The following is a 12,234-nucleotide window of genomic DNA, read 5'->3' as shown; positions in this document are numbered from 1 at the left end:
TTGTCAACACAGAGGTTTTTGGTTTTGTTTGTTTGTTTGTTTTGTCTCATTGGCACATGAGACAACTTCCTGGACAAAACATCAACAACTCGGGCTCTAAGATTAACAGTTAATAAGTGATACCTCATGAAATTGAAAGATTCTTTAAGGCAAAGGACACTGTCAACATAAGAAAACGACAGCCTACAGACTTGGAAAAGATCTTCACTAACTCTACATCTGACAAGGGCCTAATAGCCAAAGTATATATAGAACCTATGAAATTAAACACCATGAAACCAAATAAGCCAATTAAATGTGAGTCGTGGAGGTAAACAGAATTCTCAATAGCGGAATGTCAAATTGCTGAGAAGCACTTACAGAAATGTTCAATTTCTTTAGTGATCAGGGAAATGCAAACTAAAACAATCCTGGGATTCTATCTAACACCCATCAGAATGGATGAGATATAAAACTCAAGTTACAGCACATACTGTTGAGGATGTGGAAAAAGGGGAACAGAGAGTGTATATAAAGATCTACATTCAAGCAATTTCTTTAACCAGTAGTGTTGCTTTGTAATTATTTATTTGATATAACCAAAACATTGATCATTCACATTTGGGATCTAACATTGATGCAACACCAAATATATAATACACTGTCTATAGTCCAATTATTTGAATTGTCCTAATAATTTTCTTTTTAGATTTCTGGGGAAAATTGCACTTATTAGCTTGAGGTGTGTGTGTGTGTGTGTGTGTGTGTGTGTGTGTGTGTGTGTGTGTGTTTCATACATGTTATGGCATGCATGTGTAGGTCAGAAGAAAACTTGCAGGAGTCAGTTCTGGGGATCCGAACCAGGACCTCTTGCATGGCAGCAATTGACTGTTTCCAACTGAGACACTTCACAGACCCCTTTATATCACTTTTTAACACTGCTACAAGACCCAATCCAATCTCAGGCATCATGTTTAGGTGATCATCTCTAGTTTCCTTGGATAAGAAGAGATTCTTGACTATTTACAGAGACTATCGTGATGCTGTAGACACAAGTCCTTGGTTAAGAGATGCACATCTCTTACCAGAACACACACCAGGTGGTTCATAACCACCTGAAATTCTAGCTCCAGGGGATCCACCTTTGGCCTTCTTTGGCATCCACACACATATGACAGACAAAACACATATATAACTTTTTTTCTTATCTTTTCTTAAAATTTTTTATTAATTTATTCATATTACATCTCAATGGTTATCCCATCCCTTGTATCATCCCATTCCTCCCTCCCTCCCATTTTCCCCTTATTCCCCTCCCCTATGACTGTGACTGAGGGAGATTTCCTCCCCCTGTATATGCTCATAGGGTATCAAGTCTCTCCTTGGTAACCTGCTATTCTTCCTCTGAGTGCCACCAGGCCTTCCCATCCAGGGGACATGGTCAAATATGAGGCACTAGAGTACATGTAAAAGTCATACGCCACTCTCCACTCAACTGTGGAGAATGTCCTGTCCATTGGCTAGATCTGGGTAGGGGTTTGAAGTTTATGGCCTGTATTGTCCTTAAAATTAAAATTTCTAAGAATGTCAGCTATTTAAAATACCTATGGGTACAAATCTCTCTAAAGTAGATATCTACTTTGCATCTCTGGAGCTTGTTTCAGTTTTTATTTTTCTGTTTCCAGCTGCAAGGGTTATTGTTATGCTGGGGATCTGTCTAATCAGAAAACTGTGAGCTCTTGCCTTAGTAACTGCAGTTATTATCTTAGTGAACAGAACTAAGAAACTGCTTTGTAGATTTATTGTCTATGTAATTTTAGGTCCACTTGGTATGCCAACATGTTAAAGTTATTCTTACAAAATTGTGTCTGTTTCTTAGCTTTTCTCTTAACCCAGCTATCACAAAATAGTTGAGACTGTATTATATTTGTTTAATAAGTTTCACAACACAATAACGGATCAGTTATTACTCTATTCTTAACCACTAGATATTTGCACTTTGTGGCTTTCCTCTGCTTCAGCTGTTCTCTTGATGTCCCCTAGGCCTTCGCCCTCTGAATCCCTTACTTCCTCCTCTAACTCCTCCTTCCCTGGCTGGCAGGAATCCAGCCCTACTCTCTCCCCCATGCCAAGCGATTGGCTGTAAGATGCTTTATTGGGATATCAGTAGACAATTGGAGAGCAGTGTTTACTCAACACAACATTGAACAGGAAAGTAATAGAACAGGGATTGAGGGATTGCAATCAGATATGGGGGGGGTGCAGATACAGAAATCAGCATTTGAATTACACAATACCCTTATATCTACAATTTGTCATTGATATTTTCCTCCAAGCTGACTATACATTGTGTCAAACTGGCCATTAATAACTAATCATAACACCAGAATAAGCTGTGTAAGTGAGTTAGAGGCTGTCTTGGATACATAGTAAGATCCCATCACAAAAGAAAAAAAAGAGGAACATAAAAAAAAATACACGTCATGAGTCAAACTTATTCCTTTGCCCATGGAGCAACACCCATTGACTCTGATAAAGTTACTGCAGAATACTGAGGATTGGTACTCTCATAAAAGAACTCAGGTACTTCCAAAGTTTAAATTAATCTCATTTACCCAATGACTGAAGAGCTAACATATAATATGCACAGCTTTAAAGAAACTTTCATACAAAAACAAACTAAAAGAAGCATAATTCCACAGTGTGACCCATTACTACATTCATCCCCAGTGGATCGGAGCAACACAGTGCTACTCCACTTGAACGACAGTACACAGCCTTACGTACCAAGCTCTAAATTTACCTACCAGAGAAATCACCTAATTAGTAAATTCTTACTAATGTATTACTACCCCAAGCTTTTTACTTTTGTATTTTACCCAAGCAGATATGTATTTTAATAACTATCCTCTTTTGCTTTTTTTTTTTAATTAAAGGACTGGTTCACCTATGTTCAGAATTTTAACACATTCAAAGCCAAAGAGGAAAGTATATTAAAGTCTAAAAGATCTCTTGAGAACTTTCATAAGATAATATAACTTCTTACTTAAATAAAACCACAGAAGAAATATTGAATAATATAAAGTGAACAGGTCAATCACAGACTCACTCCATACAAGAGCAACAATGCCTTAAATTAAGTTTTATCTCATGTAAATACGATAATATCATTACTCTATATTCCCGTAAGCCTAAGGATCCTGCTTATTCTCGAAGAGATCGCAGAGGAGAGTACTTCCCCCACACTTACGTAAGCTCTGGCCAGTAGAAAGCTTGTCTTTTGTGCTGCTGGGCTGCACTGGCTTCCCAGTCGGGCTGACTTCACCTGGGGTGGTCATTTCAGTGGCTCTTGTCTGCATGCTCCATGCTCTAGGCTGAAATGCCTTTAGAATGGTCTCATCATTACTCCTTTAATTGCTTCCTGCTGAACACCTCCACACCACCTAGACTTGAGACTCCATCAAACCGAAAACTAAAGCCACCTTACCTCTAAGTCACCTCCCTACCCCATTTTCAGTTCACTATCTGGAACAAAAGAGAAGCAGTGGGCTGGGGCTACTGCTCAGTGTCCAGTGCTGCCCAGATGCAAGGAGCCTGGGGTCCAATCCTAGAATGGGAGTGTTCAAGTTTATCTATTTAAAATGTGGGGTTCCCAAGTCTTTGGATGAAAACTATAGCCCCAAAAATGTCACATGAAATTTCACAGACCAAGAATAAGAAAAACGTCCAAACAGACTCCACAGTGTTTTAGAAGTCACACTGAAGAATCAGGAACTGTTTCTGTAAGGAAATTGTTTTTCTTTATAGATATACCAGTGGTTAAACTGGTGTATCTGGTTAAGTGATAATAGCTGACATATAAAGCCTAAGAAAGTATAGATAATATACTATGTATCATACACAAATATCCATTTTTAGGAGAATGAACATAGACTAAAAGCCAGGAGTGGCATCGGCAATACGAACACTTTAGAGACCAGGTAAGATCGGAGTTCAAAGTTATCCTTGGCTACATATGGATTTCAACACCAGACTGAACAACAAAGGGCTGTTTGTCAAAAAATAAAATAAAATATTTTGAATGGAACAAAGATATGATCAGAAACAAAAGACCATAAATTTTCCTGTGCCTTTCTCTCAGAAAGCTATTGTAGGATAAACGTCATTTGAGAAAGAGTACAGGCACTAAGGAGACAACTCAAGTCAGTGAAGTACTTTCCTCACAGGAGGACCTGCCTTTAGGGCCTCTGTAAAACTGTGTGGTGTGGTGGTGTGTTTGGCATCTAACCCCAGAACTAGAGAAGCTGAAATAGGAAGGCCTTTAGGGCTCCCTTGTCAGCCGTTGTAGCCTAACCCCCGAGTTTCAGGTCAGTGAGACAGTCTTTCTTAATGGAAACAAGTCAGCCCTTCTAAGGATGATCCTAAGAGTGGCCTTGGGTTTCTACAAGTATGTGCTTTAAAACATACTTAAAATGTACACAAGTACACACACACACACACACACACATACACACACACACACACAAAATCAATCAATAAATCTATCAGCACATCCTGTGTGCCTATATACAATGAGATGTCTTTATTTAATTCATGATAAATAAATCTTTAGATGTAAATCTACAGATGTAATGCCTTTAGTGTTCCCCCATGTATTTATGAATGGCTTTTCTTGTCTATTTAAAATATATACTCTTGGCAGGCCCATGGGCAGTGAGTGCCTCCAGGGAATCTGGCATAGAGCTAGAGCAAGGTGTAGCTGTATCCTAACACAGGAAATCTCTTTCTTGAGATCAACCGGAGTAAGGGTCACTCCCTCCCAGTTCTGTGCCAGCATGCCCTGGTGCACGTTGTCTCGATCCCCACTTCTGCAATTCCAGGAGTGTTCACATGGCTGGCACCTGGAATTCCTTTCCACGCAATGGAGCATCACCAGCCCCAAACCAATGATATACCCATCCTGGAACCCCTTTGAACTTCCCCAAGGTTCATATATACCTCCTTACAGATGGTTGTGAGCCACCATGTGGTTGCTGGGAATTGAACTCAGGACCGCTGGAAGAGCAGACAGTGCTCTTAACTTCTGAGCCATCTCTCTAGACCCTTATACACCTCTCGTTGTTTGGGAGGCTGGGGCAAATGGATCTCTGAATTCGAGGCCAGCCTCATCTACAAAGTGAATTCCAGGACAGCTAAGGCTACATTGAGAAACCATGCCTAAACAAACAAACAAGCAAACAAACAAAACAAAACAAAACAAAACAAAACAAAAAACCCAACCCCCCCCCCAAAAAAACAGAACCACGCTGAATAAACAGACACATGCTATTTCACCTACTATCGTCTGAGATTGGCTGCATCTGAGCTAAAATGCTTTTAACACTCCAAGAGGTGCTTCGGAGAGGGCTTTCTTTCTCCAGGCATTTACTACTGGACCTCGACCTTAGAACCCACCAGGCTGGCTAGACGTCATTTCTTCCCCTGGTGTCTGGACCCTCTGAAGAGAGGAAGCATCCCAGGTTCCTACCGCCCAGAAGAGCAGTAACACTGAAAACTTCGGGGAAGGACTTCTCCCTCCAGTCTGGACCAGACAGCTGTAACTCTGAGAACCCTGGAGGAAGACTTCTCACCGTTTGCGTCATGACACTCCGGACTGGGATACCACAGATGCCAGCTGTTTCTGGCTCTACTTCCTCCTGTCCAGCCCAGTGTGCAGCAGCACCTGGGAAACCCCGAGGGAAGAGGCAAAAGGAGCATCCACATACCGTTTCTTCATTCCTTGAGATTTTACTACGCGCATAAGATAGACACAGCTTTTCTTCTCCGGTGAAAACAAAGACAAACTTCATCCTCAATATAGCATGTATCCCGATTTCCATTCTGAGGCCAACACAGCTTTAAACTATAGAGGTTGATTTAATTCAGCAGGTTTTCCCCCCTGCTATCCAATGTCTCTCTGCAACTCATGTTCTTTTCTCATTCACGTCTTAAAAGTTTGAAGTTTAAAAAAAAGCACTGTGTAATCTATCTCTGTGGGGGTTGCTTTATTACCTATTTCCATTTATTAAGAGTATATTTAAAAGTGAGATTAGATCTTTCTATAACTGCTTGTCCTGTAGATTGTGCGATATACCTGTAATAGGTTAAAAACAATAAAGAAACAAAAGCAAAAATAAAATAAAAAACAACCCACCAACCACCACCACTACCACCAACAAACAACCAACTGAAAAACAAAATGGTTTTATTTTACTAGAGACATATGCTGGAGCATTGTCAATCTTAATTTGTACAAGTATTCCCATAATAATCAGAACTCCTAATAAATTTGTAATTACAGAATCAGCCTTTTAGAACTTAAAGCAGATGCTCACCATCTATGGGATAATGCACACACTTCAGTTCTCCAAACTCTGCAAAATGAAACATCCATTTGTCAAACTTCAATTATTTGGGTACCTTTTAAATTACTTCCTGCAAGTAATGGAGTTCGGGAATACAAAGAACAAGTAGAGGAGTTCCCTATAATATCCTTGGCTTCTTCCTAAGTGAAAGAAAAATCTTTCTTTAAACCTTTGTTGTTGGCATAGTATTTCTTATGAACTTCTGAGGCTTCTAGCACATGTCCTAATAATCACTTATCAATTTCATCACTACATTGTACTACTGAGCCTGGTATTCCCATGTGAGACCTAACATGTGTTGTATATATATAATGTGCGACTTCTACTTAAAATTGCTTGTTGTAGTTGAATAAGTAATAAGGCTAATTCTGAATCATCCAGAACTAATTGCACAATTTTTATATGCAAAATTTTCTTTTCTGCATATTGAGATTCAGGAACTATATTATGAGATTCAGGAAAAGCTAATAATTCCATAAGAATGGCATACAACTCAAAATTTGAACTGAATCACGAGGTCTTTGGGCCACTTTACTTAGTTTTTTTCTGACTTATATCCTGCCTTTCCTGATTTATTGGCATCACCATAGAATGTCAGGGCTGCAGTAATTGGTGTCCCTTTTACTATATGAGGGAGAATCCAATTGTTCTTTTTATAAACTGAAGTGTCTTGCTTTGAGGATATTTCTTGTTAAACTCTCCTAAAGATGACTGCAAGCTCTTAGCCAATGTTCATTTTTGGCCCATAATGAGACTGTTTCAGAATTAGTAAAAGGTACCGAAATTTCTGCTGGGTCTATTCTTGCTAATTGATGGTCTCATTTTTCCTTTTGGAATGAATTGAGAAATCTTTTCTACATATAAGCCTTAATTCTTTTTTTTAATTATTCATTCTAAGATACTATCTTCTATCTGCATAAGAATTCATTTTGGAAAATGAGTAGAAGGCAAAATAACCAAAATAAAATCCAGCTTTGGATCCAAATGATCCACATGTGCATCTGCAATTTCTTTTCTACCAGAGCCAACGCTCTCTCAGCCTCAGCTGATAATTTTCTTAGACTGTTTAAGCCTTTATCACCTTGTAAGATTTGAAATTAATCCAATTGAGGGCCGTAGCCTCCTAATATCTCCCAGAATTTTTCAAAAATCATTAATAGTTTGTAATTGATCTCTCCTGATTGTATTTTCTGTGATCAAATTTTTTATAAATCTGTCAATTTTTCTAAATAATAAAATATCCCCATGTTTTCAGGAGCAATTTGCAATCTCTAAGCAAGAAAAATTCTCTGTACTTCATCAAGTACTTTTTCTAAGGTATCTGCATCTGAATAAGCCAATAAGATATCATCCATATAATGACAAATTTTAGATTGAGGAAACTGTTCACAAATTATTTTTACTGCTGTTGTACAGAATATTGACAGTGTTGGGCCATTTAACATTCCTTGTGGAAGTACGATCCAGTGATACCCTGTCACAGGTTGCACATTATTATAAGTAGGCACTGTAAAGTCAAATTGTTCTTTGTCCTAGTCATGGCAATCTTAAGGTTCAGTGTGCGGTTTGCTGCAGAAATCTTCCGTGTGAAAATCTTAAATACTACCCCAAAGTTTGGAAAATTTTTATCAGTAAATAATTTTATCATAAGGAAAAATAATTGTTGAGATCCTTAAGTATAAAATGGGGTTCCGATAATACCTCTCTTGATTTAAAAAGCAAAGTGAAATGTACATTCCCATGATGGGCTTGCACAGGCCAACAGGAAACTCAGTGTAGCATACATTTCAGTTCTGAATCATTCTCCACCTCAGGACTTCTGTGCTCATCTAAGCACTTGCTTTCCTTCTCTGTGAGCTTCATCTCTGCAAGTCCAGTTTCTGAAGAGTCAGTTTCCCCAGGGAGTTGGATCTTCCTCATAAGTATTAAGATGAAGAATGCTGGGAGATAGCTTGATCCTCTTAGTGCTGCAGACACCCCCAGGTAAATGCGCCTGTTGAAAAGAACTAGTCTGTATTAAATCTTAATGTTTAGTGAAAGCTAGTTTTCTCTAACAGATCCTGTCCGTATTCTTTGAAGAAAAGTGGCTGATAATAATTATGCACGTGTATTTTAGATAGTCTATTTTGCTGAGTTTTTTTATTAGTTTGTTAAAATGTCAAAAAAAAAATTTCACCATAAAACTTTAGATACATTTTCTTCATGTTTGTTTTGGTTCATTTCCATTGTTGTCCCGACTGGATTTAGGATCATTATAGAAGTATATCTCTGAGTTTATCTATGAGGATGTTTTCAGAAAGGTTTGGATGGCATTGAATTCCCACCATGAATGTGGGAAGCACTCAATGCTTCCAGAAAGAACAGTCAACATGAACAGCCTCCTCAAACTTAGCCACCATACCTGCCCTGCCATGACCTCACACTCGGCCACATGCCTCTCCTGTCATTATTGCATGGTCTCTGAAATACTGAGATAAAACCCCTGAATCATGTTAAGGGAATTACTCTTTTCTGTTAGGTTTGTTCATATTGTTAGCACACGTGTATAAAACATCATAAAGTCACTTTTCAACTTGTCTTTCTGATACACCAATAGATTTTTGTGATATCAAAATTCTTATATGTCTAAAATAAGTCCTATTAGTCATTTTTTATGTATTTAGTAGACTCAATTTGTCAATTTTCATACATATTTTACTACGTACAATAATAAACCTATCTCAATTATTTTTCACTATGTATTCTGTTTGGTCTCATGTGTTCATGAGTCCTAGTAATTACTCAAACCTGGGAATTGGAGTAAAAGGAAGTTGTGAGCTGCCCAATGTGGGTTATGGGAACTGAACTCATATCCTCTGCAAGAGAAATATGTGTTATTAAGCCCTGAACCATCTCCTTAGGTACTAATCTCTTCATTTGAGGAACTTGTCCAGTTTAACCATGAAGACACTTCAAGCTTCCTTAAATGAATTAGGTAGTTTTTCCTTTCACTATTTTTTTTTAATACTGTCATAAGATTCTTTCCTTTGTGTACTTAATAAAATATGCCCAAAGTGTCTGGATTTAATGTTTGAGAAATGCACATTTCTAAATAACTATGGAAATATTCTCTCCTATTCTCAACATATTTATTATAAAACCTGGTATGGTGGATACTGTTGCAGGCGTCATACAATCTAGCATCTCGATTGTATGGTTTTAGCTTCTTTGTCAAATATCAAGTGTCCATAGGTGTGTGGGTTTATTTCTGGGCTTTTGATTTGATTCCATTGATCCACTAGTCTATTTATATGCCAGTACAATACAGTTTTAATTACTATTGCTATGTAGTATATCTTGAAATCCAGGATGAGGACACCTCTAGAAGTTCTTTTATTGTATAGGATTATTTTAGCTATTATGGGTATTATGGGATTTTGTTTTTCCATATGAATTTTAGAATTATTCTTTCATGTCTTTAGATAATTGTGTTGGTATTTTGATGGGGATTTGATGTAGATTTTCTTTTCACAAGTGGACATTTTTTTTTTACTATGTTAATCCTACAGACCCATGAGAATGGGACATCTTTGCATCTTCTGATATCTTCCTCCATTTCTGTCTTTAGAGACTTGAAGTTCTTGTCATACAGGTCTTTGACTTGCTTGGTTAGAGTTACACCAAGATACTTTTTAAATATTATCTCTGCCCTGGTGAGGATTTTTTCCCCTAATTTTTATCGCAGCCTGCTTGTTGCTTGTGTACAGGAGGGATACTGATTTTTTTAAAAATTAATTTTGTAACCAGCCATTTGCTGAAGGTGTTTATCAGCTGTAGGACTTCTCTGGTGGAATTTTGAGGGTCACCTATGTATACTATCATATCATTTGCAAATAGCCATACTTTGACCTCTTCCTTTCAAAATTGTATCCCCTTGATCTCCTTTAGTTGTCTTACTTCTCTATCTAGAATTTCACATACTATATTAAAGAGATAAGGATAGAGTAGACAGCCTTATCTTGTTCCTGGTTTTAGTAGACTCACTTTGTGTTTCTCTCCATTTAATTTGATGTTAGCTATCAACTTGCTGTAGATAGCTTCTATTATATTTAGGTGGCCCTTGTATCCTTGATCTCTCTAAGACTTTTTTTTATCATGAAGGGATGTTGTATTTTGTCAAAGGTGTTTTCTGCATCAAATGAGACGATCATGTGATTTTTTTTTCTTTCAGATTGTTTATATGGTGGATGACACTGAAGGATTTTTTATGTTGAACCACCCCTGCATCTCTGCTATGAATCCTACTTGGTCATGGTGCATGAAATTTTTTATGTGTTCCTGGATTTGTTTTGCAAATATTTTATTGAGTATTTTGCCATCAATGTTCATAAATGAAATTGGTCTTAAATTATCTTTCTTTGTTGAGTCTTTGGTTGAGTATCAGGGTGACTGTGGATTCACAGAATGAGTTTGGTAATGTTCCTTATATTTCTATATTGTGAAATAGTTTGAAGAATATTGGTATTATCTCTTCTTTGAATGTCTGATAGAATTCTGTGCTAAAACCACCCGGCTCTGGGATTTTTTTTTTTTTTTTTGGTTGGGAGACTTTGATGATTTCTTCAATTTCCTTTGGGTTTATAGGACTCTTTAAACTGTTTACCTGATGTTGATTTAACTTTCGTAAGTGAAATATCAAGAAAATCATCCATTTCTTTTAGATTTTTTATTTTTTTCGAATACTGGCCTTTGAAATGAGACCTAAAGATTTTTTGGATTTCCTCAGTGTTTGTTGTTATGTCCCCCTTTTCGTTTCTGATTTTGTTAATCTGGGTACTCTCCATGTCCTTTTACTTAGTTTGGCTAGGGTTTTGTCTATCTTGTTGATTTTCTCAAAGAGCCAGCTTTGGGTTTCATTGAGTATTTGTATTGTTCTCTTTGTTTGATACTTTCCTGTCATCTACTCCTCTTGGTGTATTTTCTTCTTTTTGTTCGAGAGCCTTCAAAGGTGCTGTTAAGTTGCTAGTATGATATCTCTCCAATTTCTTTATGAAGGCACTTAGTGCCATGAGCTTTCCTCTTAGCACAGCTTTCATTGTGTCCCATATGTTTGGGTATGTTACCCCTTTATTTTTATTGAATACTAGGATGTCTTTTCTTTCTTTATTTATTTCATCACTGACTCAGTGGTTATTGAGTAGGATATTTTTCAGTACCCATGAATTTGTAGGCTTTCTGTTGTTTCTATTGTTGAGTTCCAGCTTTAATCCATGGTGGTCTGATAAGATACAAGGGGTTATTTTTATCTTCTTGAATCTGTTGAGGTTTGTTTTGTGACCACGTATATAGCAAATTTTGGAGAAGATTCCATTAGGTGTTGAAAAAAAAAGGGATATTCTTTTGTGTTTGGGTGAAATGTTCTGTAGAAATCTGTTAGGTCCATTTGTTTCATTACACCTTTTAGTTTCACTATTTCTCTAGATAGTTTCTGTCTCAATGATCTGCCCATTGGTGAGAGTGGAGTGTTGAAGTCTCCTACTATTAATATGTGGGGTGTGATGTGTGATTTAAGCTTTGTTAATGTTTCTTTTCAGAATATGGATGCTCTTGCATTCAGAGCATAGATGTTCAGAATTGAGACACCTTCTTGTTGTATATTTCCTTTGATGAGTATGAAGTGTCCTTACTCCATTTCTTTTGATTAGTTTTGCTTAAAAGTCTACTTTATTAGATATTGGAATGGCTACTCCAGCTTGTTTCTTGGGTCCATTTGCTAGAAATGCCTTTTCTGGCCCTTTAGTTTAAGGTAATATCTATCTTTATTGATGAGGTGTATTTCTTGTATGCAGCAGAATGATGGCTCCTCTTTTTG

General features: G+C 37.3%; 2 protein-coding genes across 4 annotated transcripts in view; one reads left to right on the top strand and one right to left on the bottom strand.

Moving 5' to 3' along the window:
* The window catches only part of IAPP (islet amyloid polypeptide), a gene marked incomplete at its 5' end in the record, with an annotated part of 432,665 nt that overhangs the window by 297,380 nt on the left and 123,051 nt on the right, over window positions 1–12,234 (top strand). The window lies entirely within an intron of this gene.
* LOC311588529 (solute carrier organic anion transporter family member 1A5-like) overlaps window positions 6,207–12,234 on the bottom strand; it is a 47,081-nt gene continuing 41,053 nt past the window's right edge. For all 3 annotated transcript variants that reach the window (XM_084766253.1, XM_084766254.1, XM_084766255.1), the window contains one exon: window positions 6,207–8,376. In XM_084766253.1, coding sequence (XP_084622379.1) covers window positions 8,154–8,376 — 223 coding nt within the window. In that variant the 3' untranslated portion in view covers window positions 6,207–8,153. The remainder of the gene's footprint in view (window positions 8,377–12,234) is intronic.

Source organism: Acomys minous (genome assembly GCF_964271855.1).
Source record: "Acomys minous genome assembly, chromosome: 17".
Classification (NCBI taxonomy): domain Eukaryota; kingdom Metazoa; phylum Chordata; class Mammalia; order Rodentia; family Muridae; genus Acomys; species Acomys minous.
Note: the sequence above shows the minus strand (reverse complement) of the source record. Positions and strands in the feature narration are given on the sequence as shown.